This window comes from Mobula birostris, chromosome 4, assembly GCF_030028105.1.
Source record: "Mobula birostris isolate sMobBir1 chromosome 4, sMobBir1.hap1, whole genome shotgun sequence".
NCBI classification, from domain to species: domain Eukaryota; kingdom Metazoa; phylum Chordata; class Chondrichthyes; order Myliobatiformes; family Myliobatidae; genus Mobula; species Mobula birostris.
In genome coordinates, this window is record NC_092373.1 from 40,329,372 (window position 1) to 40,349,744 (window position 20,373).

The window sequence follows — 20,373 nt, forward strand, 5'->3', positions numbered from 1 at the left end:
AACAGATTTGATCCTGCACATCCCAATGAGAGTACTATATCTATTTCTGTACTGAAACCTAAGATGCAGTGTATCTGGCAAATAGACTTAGATCATTTAGGGTTCAGAATTCACAATTTTTCCAGAATGTAAAATGTTTAACTAAGCATCATAATTTAACAAGTATTTTATATTCAAGAGGTAAGAAACTATAACAACTTCTGTACTCAAATGACAACTTCTGTAGTCAAATGACCAACAACTTGCACCTAAATCCCAAATCCTTAATCAATTGGTCAAGTAATATTAGCTTTGAATTAGAATTTCTCTACAAAGCTAAAGAAAGTCCATTTTAAAATGTTTGATCCAGTCAGTAAGTCAACCTTGGAATACTAGTATACTGGTCTTCAAAGTTAAACTGTAGCTGACTCAATTTCCAAAAAAACACTAAGATATCCTCTGTATAGATCAGAATTTTCTATTCAAATGCTGAATGGAAATCAAATTGGACCCATGAAATTCTCAAAACCTTTACAGAAATCAATTTATAAGACACAAATATTTTCAACTCCACACAAAAAGTCTATTTAGAGTCCAATAAAAACAACTAAAATTACAATCAAGCATGACACAGAATGATATCATAGCTGCACACTATGGTGACACCATAATTTCCAGCAGGAAAACTCAAAATTAATGGAATTTCTCTTTCTACTCGCATGTTGAAAAACATACCTATTATTCAAAACTGTAAACTATATATGCACTATCCACCTGAATATCCTGTTCTTTTATATACAGACTTCTTCAAAATTTGACAGCAGCATCAAGATAGTTATTGGGACAAAAAATGAATATTTATTTTCAAGAGCAAAGGATTTCACTCTTCAATGAACTAACAAATTTGTTCCAATTATTCATTTTTTTAATCCAATTATAACTTTTTATATCAGATTTTCTTCCCAATCATAACTCCTTCACTTAAATTATTCCCCTTTTAGCAAATTGTAGGCCCTTACTGACTAATTGCTTCAGCATGGTGTCACACATATAGTGTTCACCAGTACCTCTTCCAAATAGCGATTAGTCATTGGAATCACTTGATAGCATGGTCAGCATACTGTGCATTCATGGGGGGCATTATAGCTGATTCCAATCCAGATATCCTTACCCAGTGTCCACAAACACGGGCTTCCAGATTAGGTGGCACTCAGGAGCAGGTACCCCGGCATGACTGCCCTCTCTAACCCAGCAGCTCAAACCAACTGTAGGACCCCAAACTGCAACCTGGCTGAGATCAACTCACTCAGACCAGGATAAAAACTAGGACCATCCTGGGAAAGAAAAGAATGTTAAAAACCAGAGTTAAAGATCAATATTAATGATCACTTTCTACAGATGTAAGAAGTTTTGCATTCTAATTTGCCAAACTGGACATAACTACTCTGTAAACAAACCAGAAGCGTTGGGATATACTTTAAAGATCCAAAATCATGAGGTCAGAATTTGAGGAACAAAGCAGAAATTTTCCACTTTGTTACCAAGTGTTAGGTAATTCCTAAATTTGAAAAACCAAAAATAACGGGAAATCTAATGATTTAATATCAAACTGGTATGTTCTTGGGAACTGCAATTCCCAATAAATTATACAAAGCAGCAATACAATCAAGAAATATGTTGTAAATTATTTATGTATTTTCTATCAGTAAGAAAGCCCAAATTATTTGTTGATAACATACATGTAGCCAAATCTCACATTGGGGAAGTTTCAAAACAACTTTACTTTTTTTTGGAATACTAATAGATATCATTAACTTAGCCAGTAGTTGGCCATTGCACTCTGTAGTAAAAGCACTCTTAAAAAAAAGTTAACCAAGGAGTCCTACGATTTTCTACTACATGTTAGACAAGTAGGCAAAAAAAAGGTCAGCATAGATATGGCCCCTTTGCTGTTCAGAAAGGACTGTCTTAGCAACTTAAAACAATGTAATTTTAGACAGATACAATGCAGACTGATGCACATACAGAAGAACAAGCATTTCAAATGCTGAATAGTAGCAAAGGCTACTATCACGTGCTCCATGTTGTCTTACGGCAGTTTAAACTACAAAGACTCAGTATTTTGATATGAAATCTGAAGTGAGAGCACCCAAAACAATTAGGAAAATCAATGACCAGTAAGCTAACAAATGAACAAGTGAACAGAATACTATACTTTCAAACCATGTTAACCTTGCAATATGTTAATATTTATAAAAGTTATAAGTTTAAAACACCAACCCAAAACTTCTGGATAGAATATAAAGCTTTTTGTCTCTTATCACCTTAGAAAAGTTCAAGTCTTGTTCAGCCTGCTATTTTTCAGGATGAAGGTTGCCCGAGAGTGCCAAGTAACTTTAAAACATTACATTATATTCTTGTGACCAAATAGAATTTTAAAACTACAATAATTTTTTTTTTGCTTTTTTCCCCGTTGGTGTTTTTCTCTAAAGGAGATACAAAATTGCACATATATAAATAAATACAAAAATTCAATGAAACGTAACTACTCTTGTCCCTATCTGTTTCAACAACAAAAAAGGGGTTTCATTGTAAACCTCATTCATTCACCATAAAGTCCAGCTTGCCACACTGCTAACAATGTTCGAATAAAGTCCTGTTTGACGAATCGCAAAAAAAGTAATGTAATAAAAAAGTAACGAACATCTCTTATAAGAACAAACAAATAAAAATGTATACAACAGAACTTCAGGAAAACCAAAAATGGCCAATACTTATTCTGATACCTTTACTAAAGTTAAAACGGTATCAAGAGCTAAATTTACCAGTGACTGTTCCAAACGTTGACATTAACGATAAGCTATGACAAACATTAATAAACCCTAGCTGACTATTTCTATTTATGATCAGAGTAAAGCCCAAGAAACCCTCTGCAGTGACGCAGTTGAGACGAGGAAGGCGGAAAAAAAAGGAACAGATCGTTCAAAAGGCACGAGAAACCCAGTACTTTACCCAGGAAGAAAATACAGTAAATTAAAACAACACTGAATTCGAAAAGTAGCCCGTGAACCCAACCTTCAGTCATGGCGAAAAAGGCCGGGCAACCATTTAGTTTAAAATAAATGATGGAAACCCAACCAGCATACATCCGTCCATCTAGGCCTCAGAAGCAGCGGCCCTCGAGTGAGGATGGCGCCAGCCACTTTCCTGCCCAGCCGAAGTGAAGTGCGGTTGCAGCGAGCAGAGCCAGTCACTCCGAGCCAGAACCGAGGCCGAGCACCGCGCTCCAAAGCTCGGCGGCCGGGGCCGTTCCACCGGGAAGGCGCCGGCGGAGGCCGAATCACCGGGCTCGGGCTCGGAGCGAGCGGCCGCCGTCGAGATTGTACAGCTCTTCCTGCCCCCCAGCACCCAAACCCAGGCTGAGAACGACCGCGATCTCCCATGAAGCACTCACCATCTTCAAGCGCTCGGGCCTTTTATAAAAAATAATATATAAAAAAAGGAAAAAATACGGACAATTAACAGTCACCGTGGGTGACACTCATGCGCAGTGCAGCGCACTCCCCCCGCACGGCACACACTGAAAGTTGTAAGAGCCGCTCGCTCGCTCGCTGCCTGCAGCCCGGGCGGTGCGGCCACGGGGCGGGGGCTGAGCTAAACTTCACCTCCACACCAAACTCCTCCTCGCCTTCACTCTGCACCAGCACCGTTACTCCAGCCCTCCTTCGAGCAGCAAGACGCTGGCAGGTCGCTTACAAAGCAAACTCTTTAGAACAGGTTATTTCCTGAGAGGAGGAGTGAAGTTTGCTTGTTTGACATTTTTTTGCAAGGGAAATTTAGAGGAGGAGAATTAGGTGAAAGGATTTTTTTCCCTATATTTCCACCACAAACACACAGAAAGCTAGCAACACGCAAAAGGAAGGAAAAATTCTCCAGTGTCCTCCATGCGTCAGAGGACCGTGGGAGGGACTTTCTACGTCGGCGATTAGCGCAAGCACGGGAAATTTAAAATATTTGAATAAATGGCCAGTTGCAGAAAGTGTAATCTCATTCAGTAAACTTCAGCTGGGTTCCTGTATATATTCACGCTGCGACCCACGTTGTAGATCTACTACCAAATCCCTAGTCTCCTTCATGCAATGTACTGATCCTTTTGAATGAGAAGGTGGGATACAGCTGCCCAGCATGTGTTAACCATATGTGTTCGTGAAACCCTGAGTATGGGTTAAGGATTTCCTTGCCCCATTTTTTATAACTATGCTGTAAAATTTTCTAGAGGGTCAAGACCTCGCATTGGTTTTCCCTTAAAACTTAATAATTAAAGTAAAGCTACAAAAATGCCAAATCTGCTTAAGAACGGCATGATTTGTGCACGAACGTAAGTAAAATTATTTATATAATAGTGATCATCTTTTGAAAGCGACCCTCCCCCACACACGTCCTCACCCGGCCTGGGGATAAAGTATAATCATTTTTTTCATGAAAGTAGTTATTTGAGCGTCTAGTTTATGCAATACATTAGATCTTATTCATTTCATTAGTTGATTACAGTTTCCTTCAGTTGCCATAATAATATAAAACAACAATTACCTGTTATAAAACATAGTTCAGGTAGAATAGATAATGCTAAAACATATACTTGTTGCTGAAGCTCAGCTAATCTAATTATACACGTTGGCCCGCAGATGCGCTCGAAAGTAACAGCTAACTTTATCAAAGTAGATCTGGTGAATTATGTAGCAATTATGGAAGCGTCAGTGAATCGGAGTTCAATATTGGCAGCGACATTTTGCTTAAATAATGTGAACATACCTAATACTTGACCTAGTGAGCGCCTTCCATGACCTCAGAGTTTGGCTGTCATATGTTTAAGTTAAATTTAGTCGTGTCGCTCATCAATTAATATCAGTATTGTTTAGTTACGACAAAGGGTGAAAGATCATTGTTCTTTCAGACAAATTTCACTGAACTCTAACGAAGTAGACTATAATCGCCTAAATAAATTTATAATATATTTTAATGCAGCATTCCTTGTCTCCACTACTGATGCTGCCCTCTCCCGCAACTCATCGATTTCCCGGACATCCGCGTTTACCCCATCTCCTCACCGCTTTAATAGTTCCACTTGTCCTCACTCACCACTCACGAGTCTCTGCATCTAACACATTCTCCGCAACTTCTGCCAACCTCAACGAGACCCTACCACTAAACACATCTTTAACTCTCCCCTGCCCACTCTGCGCTTTCCGCAGGGATCTCCCCCTCCGTGATACACTTGTCCATTCATCCCTCTCCACTAATCTACCTTCTAACACTTACCCTTGCACGCAGCAGAAGCGCTACACCTGCCCATTCACCTCCTCCCTCAGCTCCGTTCAGGGCGCCGAACAGTCTTTCCAGGTGAGGCAACACTTCACCTGCGGATCTGTTGAGATTCCCTACGGCATCCAGTGCTCCCGATGGGGCTTCCTCTACATCGGCGAGAGCCGACGTAGATTGGGTGACACTTTGTCAATCACCATACCTTGCCTATTTAAATGGCAAACTCAATGTGTCTTGAATATGGTGATTGTATCAGATGACACAGCTTCTCTACCAGCAGGTTCCTGAGATTAACTACTCTGTGTAAAAAAAATCTCTCCCTCAGATCATATTAAAAAGTCTTCTCACTTTAAAGTGCCCTTCTATTTTTGATATCCCCTTAAATTTTTATGTTCACGTATGCGGGTAATTCTGGGCCTTCTTTGTCATTCATACAAGCCAACCCAGCCATGTGTGAGGTGTTGGAGCACCGGAGAATAGCTAAAGTTGTTCCGTTCCTCAAAAAATACTCTAAGAATAAGCTAGGAAATTATAGTTGTGGATAAATTATTGGAAGGGAGAGGTTATATAAATAGTTAGATAGACATAGCCTGAATTAGGGATAGTCAATATGGCTTTGTGTGTGGTAGGTCGTGTCTCGCCAATCTTACAGATATGTTTACCAGGCAAGCCGACGAAGAAAATTCAATGGATGTTGTCTACATGGACTTCAGCAAAGGTTTCGACAAAGTCCTTCATGTGAGGCTGGTCTAGAAGGTTCAATCGTAAAAGTTCAGTCTATAAGTTTTAAATTGAATTTGACATCAGCTTGTTGAGAGAAGCCAGAGAGTGATAGTAAATGGTTTCCTCCCTAAACGGGAAGCCCGTGACTACTGGTGTGCCGCAGGGAGTGACGCTGGGTCCGTTGTTGTTTACAATCTATTTTAATGATTTGGATGATAATGTAGTTAAATGTAGTTACACGTACCAAGGATTATTAAGAGAGCTTTTGGCACATTGGCCTTCATAAATCTAAATACTGGGTATAGAAGTTGGGATGTAATGTTGAAGTTGTTTAAGACGTTGGTGAGGCTAAATTTGGAATATTGTGTGTAGTTCTGGTCACCAAACTACAGGAAAGATATCAATACGACTGAAGGAGTACAGAGAAAATTTACAAGGATGTTCGCCGGGACTTGAGGACCCGAGTGATAAGAAAAAGTTGAATAGGTCAGGACGTTGTTTCCTGACGCACTGGAGAATGGCCGGAGATCTGATGGAGGTATACAAAATTACGAGGGGTATAGATAGGGTAAATGCAATTAGCTTTTCCATTGAGTTTGGACAAACTAGAACTAGGGGTTATAGGTTAGGGCAAAAGGTGAAATATTTAAGCAGAACCTGAGGAGAGGCATTCTTCACTCAGAAGGTGGTACGAGTGTGGAACAATCTGCCAGGGAAAGTAGTGGGTGCGATTTCGGTTTCAATGATTAAGATAAATTTGGATAAGCACGGGGATGGAAGGGACACATGGTCCGGGTGCGGATAAATGGCCTAGGCAGAATAGCGGTTCGGCACGGACTAGATGGACCGAAGGGCCTATTTCTGTGCTGTTGTGCTCTATGAATCCGTGACTCGATTCATTGCTAACTGCAGTCTGCGAAGTTTATAGAATGACAAATGGCATAACACACAATTAATAAAATATCGAGAATATGCATAAAAGGCACATCACAAATGGCATACATTTGTTTCCATCTTGCATCGAACTAGATATTGGAAATAACGATTACGATCGGTCCTTTCAAAACGTAGGTGAAATATTAAAATAGATATCAATGGCCAGGAATTCACTGAAATGAGTGCATTCCGTCCTCTGCAAAAACGAATGATGTAGTTCGTCAACTATCGTGGATATTGCTAATTTTGGGTTAATTTCAAATCAAATGTACAGTAATTCTTTATACAGCACATAACTTGCGCTCTGCACCAGATTCCACATTAGATGGTCGACGTATATTTTATATATAAATCAAGTGAAATTTAGGAATTAACTTTGAACTTGAACTTTGTAAGAAATTACCAGAATTTGCATTCTCAAAGCTATGATTTTGAAATCACAATCCACTTTTGCTGCTAAACATCATAAATGATCTCTAAACACAATCACTAAACTGTCGATTGGAAGATCTATGGGCAGCATAACATAATCAATCATTCATTATCGGGATATTGGTACTCAAAAGCAAAGATTTCTCCAGCTTTTATTCCGCAGTCCGGGCAGATGGGGCGCGTCAGCCATGGTTTCCAGCTCGTCTATGAGAAGGAAAACTCCGATCTCAAACTTCTGCTACCTTGCGTCGGAGCTGGTGCCAAACTGGGTCGGTCTCTGCCGTTCCTTTGGATTTATCAGTTGCGTGGAAAGGAGAAGTGTGCTGCATGGACAACAACTTGTTCTCCATATCGTACGTCAGTGATTGCACATCACGTAACTGCTACTGTATATCCATGGTCATGGAGAAATATAGAAAACCTATAGCACAATACAGGCCCTTCGGCCCACAATGCTTTGCCAAACATATACTTACTTTAGAAATTACCTCGTGTTACCCATAAACCTCTATTTTTCTAAGTTCCATGTCCCTATCCAGGAGTCTCTTAAAAGACCCTATTGTATCCGCCTCCATCACAGTCGCATTCCAGGCACTCACCACTATCTGCGCAAGAAACTTACCCCTGACATCTCCTCTGTACCTACTTCCAAGCACCTTAAAACTGGGCCCTTTCGTATTAGCCACTTCAGTCCTCGGAAAACGCCTCTGACTGTCCACGCGATCGACTCCGACTAACGGAGGACCTCACATTATTCAACAAATGAACAGCAAGATTGATGCTGCTCAATTCACCATCGTTTCTTGTTACAAAACTTTTTTTATTCAGAGGGTAGTGAATCTATGGAATTCATTGCCACAGAGACTTGGGAGGCCAGACCATTGGGCATATTTAAAGTGGTGGTTGATAGGTTCTTAATTAGTCAGGGCGTTGAAGATTACGGGGAGAAGGCAGAAGAATGGGGTTGAGAGGGAAAATGAATCAGCCATAATGGAATGTCGGAACCAACTCGATGGGCCGAACGGCCTAATTCTGCTCCTTTGTCTTATGGCCTTAAGCAAAACTATAATTGTTTAGCAATTATTAAACCAGCTCTGGGAAGACGATGAAACAAATAGCAACAGGGTTGTCCTTGATGCTGGGCAGGAAAGGTTGAGACCCGGTTGGTTTTCTTGTGGACGCGTTCTGGTTTGCTGCTTCGGTAAGCATGTTGAAAGGTTGGTATCATTGTGTTCTGAATCTAGATAAGGTTGAAGAAATGTATCACAATTTTATTTATAAAATAATCTTATTCCCATCTTTAATGCGTGTTGTTATTTGGAGAAAAAGAACCCACTTTTAGAAAATGCATCTTCCTAAATGTAAATGTCTCTCTGTATGGTTGCTGATAAAGGAAATCCCTTTTACACTTCCTCTGGCGTTTTATTTTGAGGATTTCGATGCAACCATAAAAACTGAACGTAAGTTCTATTGAAGTAATTAGGTGTTGTCTCTTTAACACTTGGATAATTCAGACAATAATTTCTCCGTCTTACAGATAAATTGAAGTGTAAATTACAAATATAGCATTTGCCACGCTATTTTAATATTTTGTTACAACAGAACTCCTTTGCTGCAGATTACCACTGATTTTCAGAGATTAAGAAGTAAGGATTGTGAAAAAGAAAACTCTTCTGTGGCAGCAGCCCTGTTTCACAGTTGAAATGAGAGCTGGCGTCTTGAGAACCCGTTTGAAAGTTTCAGAACTTTTATGAAGTAGTGTCAATAATCACAGGTAAAATATTGTATATAAAATACTTCGCTATTTTTAGACTAATATTCAAAGTGAACCGAATGTTTCTCCCTCTAACGTGAAGATAGGTGGTTTGATCCATCAACGTTACAGATTGAATGCAATTTGCAGTATTTATTTGTGTACGGCGAATCCCTGTGGGTAACTTTGAAACTTTAAACATGTTTGCTTTTTAACACAGTCTACTTAATCAGGAAGTTTCAAGTCACTAATGGTGAAAATCGTAACTCGCGTGAAAGGAGGTGAGGGGCGTGGCTTGGGAGACCTGACACTATTTAGTGCTCGGCGTGGATACTCGACACAGTCGAGGAAACTGACTTGGTGCTCAGGGTTCTTTCTGGGGGTTGGTAAAATGGAGAAGTACGAGGCTGCCATGGTCCTTGGCGCACTCGGGAATGCCATAGGCTATAACAATGTCACCCACCAGTGCTCCAAAGCTGGATTAAAACTTACCGACTCTGACTTATTAGCAGAGATAGACACAATGAAATCATTTCAGTGGAGGGCTCCGTTTGATACTCTGATGCACATGGCGACTGCCGAAGCGTTAGCTTCTGGTGAGTTTTCTGTCCAGTCCTATAATTGGTTATGTGTTTCTTTCCGAACAGGCTAATTTAAGTATTGTCATCCATCAGAGGCTTGACATTGGCAAGACGTATCTCTGCCCGCCGGTGAACACCGTCCGTTCACACGATTCCACGGCACAAACTATCTTCGTGTGCTGTTAAATGTGAAGACACAAAAGTTAAAAAGAGTGCGTCCGGTTTCACTGCTCCTGGACCTTTCCGCCACCTGCTTTTTAACCTGCTACTTTAACTGTCAGCAGTACGTCGCCGAATGTCACAAACTCTCCAGTGCGTTCAACACATTTATTAAAGACCCAGTTCAAAACAAATCACACAGCTCCTAAAGGATGATTTTTTTTCTCTTTTGTCCACGTTCGGATATATAAAAATAATTATCGGACTGATTCAAAATACCGAACTCTATTTCAACGTTCTAGATAACGCACTGAAGTGTTTGGAAAGTAGACCAGAAATGGTGACGATAGTAGCAGCTCGTGTATCGGATTTTACCAGTTATTTTTCTGGAGATACCAACATTTCGAAACCAAACTTTAAAGGTTGATATGTATATCTAAGTCAATGTGTTGAATATATTGCATATAGCAGTTACATCGACACTAGAGCCAGAAATGAAGTAGACTTTTAAAGTGTGGATTCTCGGTTAACGCTCTGACTCTATGGGTATATTTCCAGGATGTTCAGTTCTTTTAGTTACGCCTATCTCAGAGTTGAACGATCTGTACTGTATTGCATTCCGTGCATTTGATTGAAGATATTACGCTGCACCGCAAGATTGCCCTAATGATAATGGGAAATGGAAACCTGTGTTGTTCTTTCAGCCTGGGATTCTATTCAAGAATTTTGCAACCAAGCTGCAAAAAGATATCTCCTGGTTTTGCATACGTATCAGAATCGTCATTTACAAGCAGCATCAGAAGGAGCCGAACTCCGGACAAAAATCTATTCCTCCAAAGGATGCACAGCTTTAAAGAGAAAAGGTAAAAATCATTCCATCTCACTGCAAGCATGTATAGATACTGCCAGTTACGCCGCTGGAGTTGAGGGCAGCAATGGAGGTTCTCCATCTCTGTTTGGCGTGTGCGGTCACACACAGATGCGGAAGGATTCTTCATTGCTGTTTACCTAACGATTTCTTTCACCGGTCATGGTTGTTAGACCTGAGCTGAACCCCCGAACCTGAAGGACCGGGGAACCACTCTTAGTCTGGCCTCTACCCTTTGTCCTGTTTGACACGGGGGACCCTACCAAGAGCATAGAGCGCTGACTCCAGTCAACGTTAGCTCTCCGGGTTATTAAGGCGCTCAAGCCTCCAAACCCGACGAGGTTGTGGTCCTTGGAGGGTTTAAGTAGGTATATCAGTCTATAAATTGTGGATGGATTGCTGTTCCTACACATTAAAAATCGGCAATACAAACCAGTAATACTCAGAATGGCGGATTTAATTCACATAACAGTCATTAGTCCAATTCTGAAGTGAGATTAGGTTTAGAGCTATCCCAATTGTTTTTTCATGTGTTTGATATAATGTTAAAGGTGTTTTCTTCTGATTTTTTCTTACCAAGATAGACAAGAATAGTCAGGATACTTATTGTTGTCGATGTATGAATTGCCCACAGTGAAGAATGGGTGAATGTATATGGTGTATCAATACATGATCAATTAGTCATCAGGGAAGCACAGCTATCCATCAGATAATCTAAGCTTTATTGCACTCTGCTCATGAAAATACTTAGTCATGCATTTTCTGGTCAAAATGAAAGGCAAACTAAGAACTTTCATGTGGTGGGAATAATCTTCTGCAATATTGCTCAAGGATACATTAAATCATAAAGGGGAAAAGCACTGAACATTATGAACAAGTGCAGAGAATATACCTTGGCCACAGAAAATGTCATGAATTACAGAGAACATCTCTTGTCTTTGATTAAAGGTGACTTTGATATTGACAATGTGGCAGAGAACAGATGGAATCTGTGCAGAGGTTTATAGGAAAGGTGAACAGGACTTTGGATTGTGACAATATGATTAAACACCTTGTTGATATAGAAATTGAGACTGAATGGTGACTGGTGAGATAGAAATGGCTTGGAATGCTTTTTGAAGGTCAAACAGGAGGGGTATGTTGCCCAAATAGAATGATCCATTTACAATATTAGCAAGCAATGTATTTAGAATAGTACTGCAACTGATTAGGAACTGGACACACTAATAAATGTAGAAGCAGAAGATGATTTTCATGAAAATGTTGAATCTAAAGAGAGATAATGGACTGGAAGTACAAAATATATTTATAGTGACATAGATGGAACCCATGCAGACCATTGGGTTCATGTCAGCACCCAGGGGAGCAATCCTATAAGTCCCTCACCCACTCCCCTACTTTTCTATAGTTATACAACTTATTCTCTTTAACACATGACCAACTCTGATTTATCTTTTCTTGTTATATAGATAGGAAAGGTTTAGAGAGATATGGGCCAAACACAGGCAAATGCGACTAGTTCAGGAAGGCAATTTGGTTAGCATGGGTATGTTGTTCCAAATGGCCTTCTATATGCTGAATAACTGTGCCAATAATCTCCAAGGGGTAATTTACAGTAAGGAATTAACCTATCACAATGTCTTTGACATATGGGAGGGAACTGGAACATCTGGATGAAACCTACACTTTTAGAAAGGGAGCATGCAAACTCTGCACAGATAACAACAGAGATCAGGTACTGCACCATTGCATATACCACCAAGAGGGACTGGGAGAAGGGTCATAAGATAATGGATGTTGGAGATAAATTTAGGGACAAAATAAAGTCCATAAATTCTCAGCAAAAAAATAGAAGATTTAAGTCAATGCAAACTTTGAAGCAGGTCAGAGAAATGTTTCCCATTGAAAAAGAATTAACTTTCTATAATAGTGGCTTGGCTGACACTGTTTCATGTAGTCACGAAAGATCCAACAGTGCAAAACTGGACTACTGATGAAATAGTTGCATTGCTAATGCAATGTAATCTAGAGTAGTTAGTTTAATGTAAGTGAAATGCAAAGGCTTTAGCAAAGAATGAAATGATGATGTGATGATGTATTGAGTTAACATAGATCTCAAAATAGACAGCAGTGCCTAATGGATATGGTGTAAATGTATTTTTAATTAATGTGATAATTTTTTTCATTTTTTTATTACATAGAAGTGGTCATTTCTCAATTATTAGAGATTTTTTAAGGAGTATAACTACCAAATAGCATTAACTTTGTTTAGGAGAGTAGGACTTGAGGAGTGTAAGCGTTGGTAATTCTCAAGATCCAGTTCTGGGGTACTTCAAAGTTCAAAGTAAAGTTTATAATCAGAGTACATACATGTCACTACATCCAACCCAGAGATTCTTTGTTCACTGTAAGTATAACACAAATAAATGAATTGGACATTAGCCAAAAGGGGATGTCATTGAAGTTACCAGATAACACCAAAATAGGAAGTATAGTTAAATAGAAGTTAAAGGAAGCTATTGATAAGTCAAGGGAATGGACCAAGTTCTGACTTCAGTATCAGTAAGTGTAATGTTGATATAGTTTGATTAAAAAACATAATAGCATTGGAATGGAAATAGTGAAGGCAAACGATAAAGGAATCTCAAGACAGTAATTCACATATCAGGCAGTGAGAGAAAGCTAATCAAGCTATTTTATCATAAGAGATATGTATTTTAAGTTTCATGCATCTACATAATGTTTAGGGCATAGTTCAAGATTAGATATTATTACAAAATTTTTAAATTTTCTTGTCTATCTTGGGCAAGATGTAGTACTTGCCTAGCCCCCATCCCCAATCAGGGTCACGTGAAACCATGGGGCAGGTAGTGGATGGTTGTTTGGGTGGCTGGTGTCACCCATCTTATAAAATCACCACCCAGAAGAAGGCAATGGCAAACTACTTATGTAGAAAAATTTGGCAAGAACAATCATGGTCATGGAAAGACCACGATCGCCCACATCAAATGGCATGACACATAACGAATGAATAACACAGACTGACCAGGGTGTCACTTATTATTGCAAAAGCATGAAGAAGTACTTTGATTTTTATTTTGCTTGTTCGCGGTGAGAATTAAAGGCAATAATAATGTCTTTACAATTATGGAAGCATACAAAATTTGAATTAAGATCAAATTGTTTACAACAGCTATAGGACAAAGAAGGAAAATGTAGGATCAAGAATAAATCAAAGAAAGTTTAGTATAGAAAGTAGAAGAAAATTTTTTATTCAAGCACCCTTGTTCTGTCTGCAACAAGCAGGATTAACAACCTGAGCTATCTTAATTACAATCCCCACTTCCATTCCAACATGTTGGTCCATGGCTTTTTCCACTGCCCTGATGAGGCCACTGTCAGGTTGGAGGAAAAGCACCTCATATTCTATCTGGGTAGCCTCCAAACTGACGGCAAGAACATTGTTTTCTCTAACTTCTGTAAATTTCTTTCCCGCCTCCTTTTCTCTTTTTCAATTCCCCATTCAGACTCCCCTCTTACCTCTTGTCTTCTCCTCATCTGCCTGTCACTGTTCTCTTACGCCCTTCCTCCTTCCCTTTCTCCCATGGTGCAATCTCCTCTCCTATCAGGTTTCTTTTTCTTCAGCTCTTCATCTTTTCTATCTATCACCTCCCAGCTTCTCACTTCACTCCCACCTACCTTCCCCTCACCTAGTTTCCAGCTTGTATTCCTTCCCTTTCCCCAGCTCTGGCTTCTGCCCCCTTCCTTTCCAGTCCTGAAGAAGAGTCTCAGCCGGAAACGTTGACTCTTTATTGCTTTTCATAGGTGCTGCTCGACCTGCTGATTTCCTCCAACAATTTGTGTGTGTTACCTTTTCATTCAAGAATGATCCAGGCTACATAATAGAAACGTAGAAACATAGAAAACCTACAGCACAATACAGGCCCTTCAGCCCACAAAGCTGTGCCAAACATGTCCTTACCTTAGAAATTACCTAGGGTTACCCATAGCCCTCTATTTTTCTAAGCTCCATGTACCTATCCAGGAGTCTCTTAAAAGACCCTATCGTATCTGGCAGCCCATTCCACACACTCACCACTCTCAGCATAGGAAACTTGGGAAAAAGCCTCTGACTATCCAGATGATCAATGCCTGTCATCATCTTATACACCTCTATCAGGTCACCTCTCATCCTCTGTCGCTTCAAGGAGAAAAGGCTGAGTACCTGGATGAGGAAGTGGAGGGATTGGTTAGTAAATTTGTTGATGACTCAAAGGTTGGGGGTGTTGTGGGTAGTGTGGAGGGCTGTCAGAAGTTACAGTGGAACATCGATAGGATGCAAAACTGGGCTGAGAAGTGGCAGATGGAGTTCAACCCAGGTAGTGTGAAGTGATTCATTTTGTTAAGTCAAATATGATGGCAGCATATAGTATTAATGGTAAGACTCTTGGCAGTGTGGAGGATCAGAGGGATCTTGGGGTCCGAGTCCATAGGACACTCAAAACTGCTGCGCAGGTTGACTCTATGGTTAAGAAGGCATACGGTGCATTGGCCTTCATCATCCGTGGGATTGAGTTTAAGAGCTGAGAGGTAATGTTGCAGCTATATAGGACCCTGGTCAGACCCCACTTGGAGTACTGTGCTCAGTCTGGTCACCTCACTTCAGGGTGGATGTGGAATCCAAAGAAAGGGTGCAGAGGAGATTTACAAGGATGTTGTCTGGATTGGGGATCATGCCTTATGAGAATAGGTTAAGTGAACTCGGCCTTTTCTCCATAATGATGTTAGCTAAGTGACTTCTTTCCACCGCGTAATTTCCATGTGGTTATTTCAAGTAGAAGTTGGCAGGTTGAGATAGGGAAGGGGCAGCGTATTTAGATTTAGATTTTATAACTATGCATAATAATCTGAGAAAATTAGAAAATTCTGCTATGATCTTTACACCACAACATAGGGCATGGCCAAAATATTTTAAATGTATCTAATGTCAATAAATACATAGAAAATACTTTGAGGTTATGGGAGATGCAAAATACTCTAAATTTTTCTTACAGGCAAAAAAACTACTTAAATGCTAAAAAACTGACATAACACTGTAGGGTTATAGAGCACTGGGATGCTCAGTGCTCCCCGCCATTGAGCACCTCTACACTGAATGTTGTTCTAGAAAAGCAGTATCCACTCTCAGTCACGCTCTCTTCTCACTGCTGCCAATAAGGAAGAAGGTACAGGAGACTCAGGACTCATACTACCTGGTTCAGGAACAGTTAATACCCCTCAACCATCAGGCTCTTGAGCCAGAGGGGATACTTCACTGACCTGTTCCCACAACCTATGGACTCTTGATCTCATGTTCTTGATATTCACTGCTTCATTATTTTTTCCTTCTTTCTTTTTTGTATTTGCACAGTTTGTTTTTGCATACTGGTTGTCCACCCTGTTGGTGTGGTCTTTCATTGATTCCATTATAGTTATTAGATTTATTGAGTACGAAGATGAATCTCAGGATTGTATGTGGTGACATATATGTACTTTGATAGTAAATTTACTTTGAACTTTGAGCATGTCAAAACAAGTTCTGAATTATTTCAGGATGTAGGACTACAAATTGTATTAGTAACAATGAATGTTTTGGTGAATTTTGAATAATTTAGTGGAAATAGTTTGATGCATTCAGTAATTTTGTGAAGTTACAATTAGGTATTCTTGAAAGCTAAAGCCACAAACTGATAGGTTTAAAATTTCTCACTTGAACATAACAGAATTGTCATAGAACTTGGCCAACACATTTGGAATGCATTAGCATAGGTTTGAATTTATCATGAGATTATTAAATAAGCCTTATTCATTTATGAATAAAATTTAACATCTAAATTGGTGAGAATAGCCAAAGGTTAATTTGAATTAACGATTGTAGTAGCAATACAAAGCAAGAACACAGATGAACCATAAGTCAAGTAAAAGCTGCACTTTTGAAAAATAAAAAATAACCAGTGTTCCTCGTAGTTGCTTTGGCATGTACTGAGGTCATGTGGAATTTGAAGCACCATTCTTAATTTCTGTCACACGTCAATTCACAGAACCTAAATTTGGAGCAGCAGCGAGAACTATGTGCGTCGGTATGTGCTACTCAAAGGCTGAGCAACTAAATGACCTCCTACAAGCCAGCATTGAATGTGGCCGAATGACACACAGTTATCCAGCAGGTAACATGCTTGAATTAATACCTTGCTGGCAATACCTGACCTCTACCTGGATGATATTAAGGGTATTGCTCCATGATAATATCAGAAACCATAATAGAACTCTGTTCAGATTTTCCCAAAATAACAATCACAGTATGTAGAATGAGTGCAGTCAGACAAAAGCTTTAATGTTTCCAACTAAAAAAATTACATTGTAGTAAAATATCCTTATGTTAGCTTTTTTTAATCATCTGAGTAATGTCCTAGAATGTAGATGCTTTAAACAGAGGTACTTTATTGATGTAAGTAGCTCAGTTATGAACTCTGCTTTCATAAGTGAAACAATTAGGGATAATTAATTCAAGAATTATTACTTCCAACTGATATATTATTGTGTCCAACTCATTTTTACTCCTGCTTGTCTATGTTTTGTTGTGTATGTTACTTAAAATTACAAACAAGAGAGAAGCAGGCTGTTTGACCCAACTATTCATCTCATTATTTGTGCCTTACTTGAGCACCCGCCTTTGTTATTCCTTATCTCACTCTAGATAGCACCGTATTTCTCTCTCGTTCTCCCGCTTAGCTTGACTTTTCCATCTCCCTCTTATATTTATCTAGTCACCCCTTAAATATTTAATACTTTTCACTTCAAACGCTTTCATGTTGTGGGTGAAGGTGATCCTTTAGAACATCCTTGTGTAATGCTTGTCTAAAGCCTCTTGGTCACGGGCTCTAGTTATGCTTTTGTTCAAATGGAAACGCTCCCTATGTCTATTGGTTTAAAGCTTTCATAATTTTTTTTTAAATATAATTTTTATTGAGTTTTCAAAAAGAATACATGAAAAGATAATATCTACTCTCCCCCCCCCCCCCATATAAAGTCCTACCTAAAAAAGAAAAGAAGAGCCGCCTGGGTATTGGAAGGTTTCCACATGCTCCATGGAATTCAAAATAAATTTGGTATACTTATTTCAAAGTTGCTGGTGAACGCAGCAGGCCAAGCAGCATCTGTAGGAAGAGGTGCAGTTGACGTTTCAGGCCGAGACCCTTAGTCAGGACTAACTGAATGAAGAGTGAGTAAGGGATTTGAAAGTTGGAGGGGGAGGGGGAGATCCAAGATGATAGGAGAAGACAGGAGGGGGAGGGATAGAGCCAAGAGCTGGACAGGTGATTGGCAAAAAGGGATACGAGAGGATCATGGGACAGGAGGTCCGGGAAGAAAGACGGGGGGGGGGGCGACCCAGAGGATGGGCAAGAGGTATATTCAGAGGGACAGAGGGAGAAAAAGGAGAGTGAGAGAAAGAATGTGTGCATAAAAATAAGTAACAGATGGGGTACGAGGGGGAGGTGGGGCCTTAGCGGAAGTTAGAGAAGTCAATGTTCATGCCATCAGGTTGGAGGCTACCCAGAGGGAATATAAGGTGTTGTTCCTCCAATCTGAGTGTGGCTTCATCTTTACAGTAGAGAGGCCGTGGATAGACATGTCAGAATGGGAATGGGATGTGGAATTAAAATGTGTGGCCACTGGGAGATCCTGCTTTCTCTGGCGGACAGAGCGTAGATGTTCAGCAAAGCGGTCTCCCAGTCTGCGTCGGGTCTCGCCAATATATAAAAGGCCACATCGGGAGCACTGGACGCAGTATATCACCCCAGTTGACTCACAGGTGAAGTGTTGCCTCACCTGGAAGGACTGTTTGGGGCCCTGAATGGTGGTAAGGGAGGAAGTGTAAGGGCATGTGTAGCACTTGTTCCGCTTACACAGATAAGTGCCAGGAGGGAGATCAGTGGGGAGGGATGGGGGGGACAAATGGACAAGGGAGTTGTGTAGGGAGCGATCCCTGCGGAATGCAGACAGAGGTGGGGAGGGAAAGATGTCCTTAGTGGTGGGATCCCGTTGGAGGTGGCGGAAGTCACGGAGAATAATATGTTGGACCCGGAGGCTGGTGGGGTGGTAGGTGAGGACCAGGGGAACCCTATTCCTAGTGGGGTGGCGGGAGGATGGAGTGAGAGCAGATGTACGTGAAATGGGGGAGATGCATTTAAGAGCAGAGTTGATAGTGGAGGAAGGGAAGCCCCTTTCTTTAAAAAAGGAAGACATCTCCCTCGCCCTAGAATGAAAAGCCTCATCCGGAGAGCAGATGCGGTGGAGACGGAGGAATTGCGAGAAGGGGATGGCGTTTTTGCAAGAGACAGGGTGAGAAGAGGAATAGTCCAGATAGCTGTGAGAGTCAGTAGGCCTATAGTAGACATCAGTGGATAAGCTGTCTCCAGAGACAGAGCAGAGTAGCTAGCGGAATTAGTCCTTACGCTTAATAATTTCTCCTTTGGCTCCTCCCACTTCCTCCAAACTAAAGGTGTAGCTATGGGCACCCGTATGGGTCCTAGCTATGCCTGCCTTTTTGTTGGGTTTGTGGAACAATCTATGTTCCGTGCCTATTCTGGTATCTGTCCCCCACTTTTCCTTCGCTACATCGACGACTGCATTGGCGCTGCTTCCTGCACGCATGCAGAACTCGTTGACTTTATTAACTTTGCCTCCAACTTTCACTCTGCCCTCAAGTTTACCTGGTCCATTTCCGACACCTCCCTCCCTTTCTAGATCTTTCTGTCTCTGTCTCTGGAGACAGCTTATCCACTGATGTCTACTATAAGCCTACTGACTCTCACAGCTATCTGGACTATTCCTCTTCTCACCCTGTCTCTTGCAAAAACGCCATCCCCTTCTCGCAATTCCTCCGTCTCCACCGCATCTGCTCTCCGGATGAGGCTTTTCATTCTAGGACGAGGGAGATGTCTTCCTTTTTTAAAGAAAGGGGCTTCCCTTCCTCCACTATCAACTCTGCTCTTAAATGCATCTCCCCCATTTCACGTACATCTGCTCTCACTCCATCCTCCTGCCACCCCACTAGGAATAGGGTTCCCCTGGTCCTCACCCACCACCCCACGAGCCTCCGGGTCCGACATATTATTCTCCGTAACTTCCGCCATCTCCAACGGGATCCCACCACTAAGCACATCTTTCCCTCCCCCCACCTCTGCATTCCGCAGGGATCGCTCCCTACACAACTCCCTTGTCCATTCGTCCCCCCCATCCCTCCCCACTGATCTCCCTCCTGGCACTTATCCGTGTAAGCGGAACAAGTGCTACACATGCCCTTACACTTCCTCCCTTACCACCATTCAGGGCCCCAAACAGTCCTTCCAGGTGAGGCAACACTTCACCTGTGAGTCGACTGGGGTGATATACTGCGTCCGGTGCTCCCGATGTGGCCTTTTATATATTGGCGAGACCCGACACAGACTGGGAGACCGCTTTGCTGAACATCTACGCTCTGTCCGCCAGAGAAAGCAGGATTTCCCAGTGGCTACACATTTTAATTCCACATTCAATTCCCATTCTGACATGTCTATCCATGGCCTCCTCTACTGTAA

General features: G+C 41.0%; 2 protein-coding genes across 3 annotated transcripts in view; one reads left to right on the forward strand and one right to left on the reverse strand.

Moving 5' to 3' along the window:
- dcun1d1 (DCN1, defective in cullin neddylation 1, domain containing 1 (S. cerevisiae)) overlaps window positions 1–3,913 on the reverse strand; it is a 73,122-nt gene extending 69,209 nt beyond the window's left edge. The window contains exon 1 of one of the 2 annotated variants that reach the window (XM_072255217.1): window positions 3,434–3,913. In XM_072255217.1, the coding sequence (XP_072111318.1) occupies window positions 3,434–3,436 (3 nt within the window). In that variant the 5' untranslated portion in view covers window positions 3,437–3,913. Of the gene's footprint in view, window positions 1–2,589; window positions 2,612–3,433 lie in introns of those variants that run through there. The other variant, XM_072255218.1, reaches the window with a different exon arrangement.
- Window positions 3,914–9,498: 5,585 nt separating this feature from the next.
- The window catches only part of LOC140196285 (uncharacterized), a 32,375-nt gene continuing 21,500 nt past the window's right edge, over window positions 9,499–20,373 (forward strand). Inside the window, exons 1-3 of the mRNA XM_072255219.1 lie at window positions 9,499–9,741; window positions 10,590–10,748; window positions 16,834–16,959. Of these exons, the coding sequence (XP_072111320.1) occupies window positions 9,537–9,741; window positions 10,590–10,748; window positions 16,834–16,959 (490 nt within the window). The 5' untranslated portion in view covers window positions 9,499–9,536. The remainder of the gene's footprint in view (window positions 9,742–10,589; window positions 10,749–16,833; window positions 16,960–20,373) is intronic.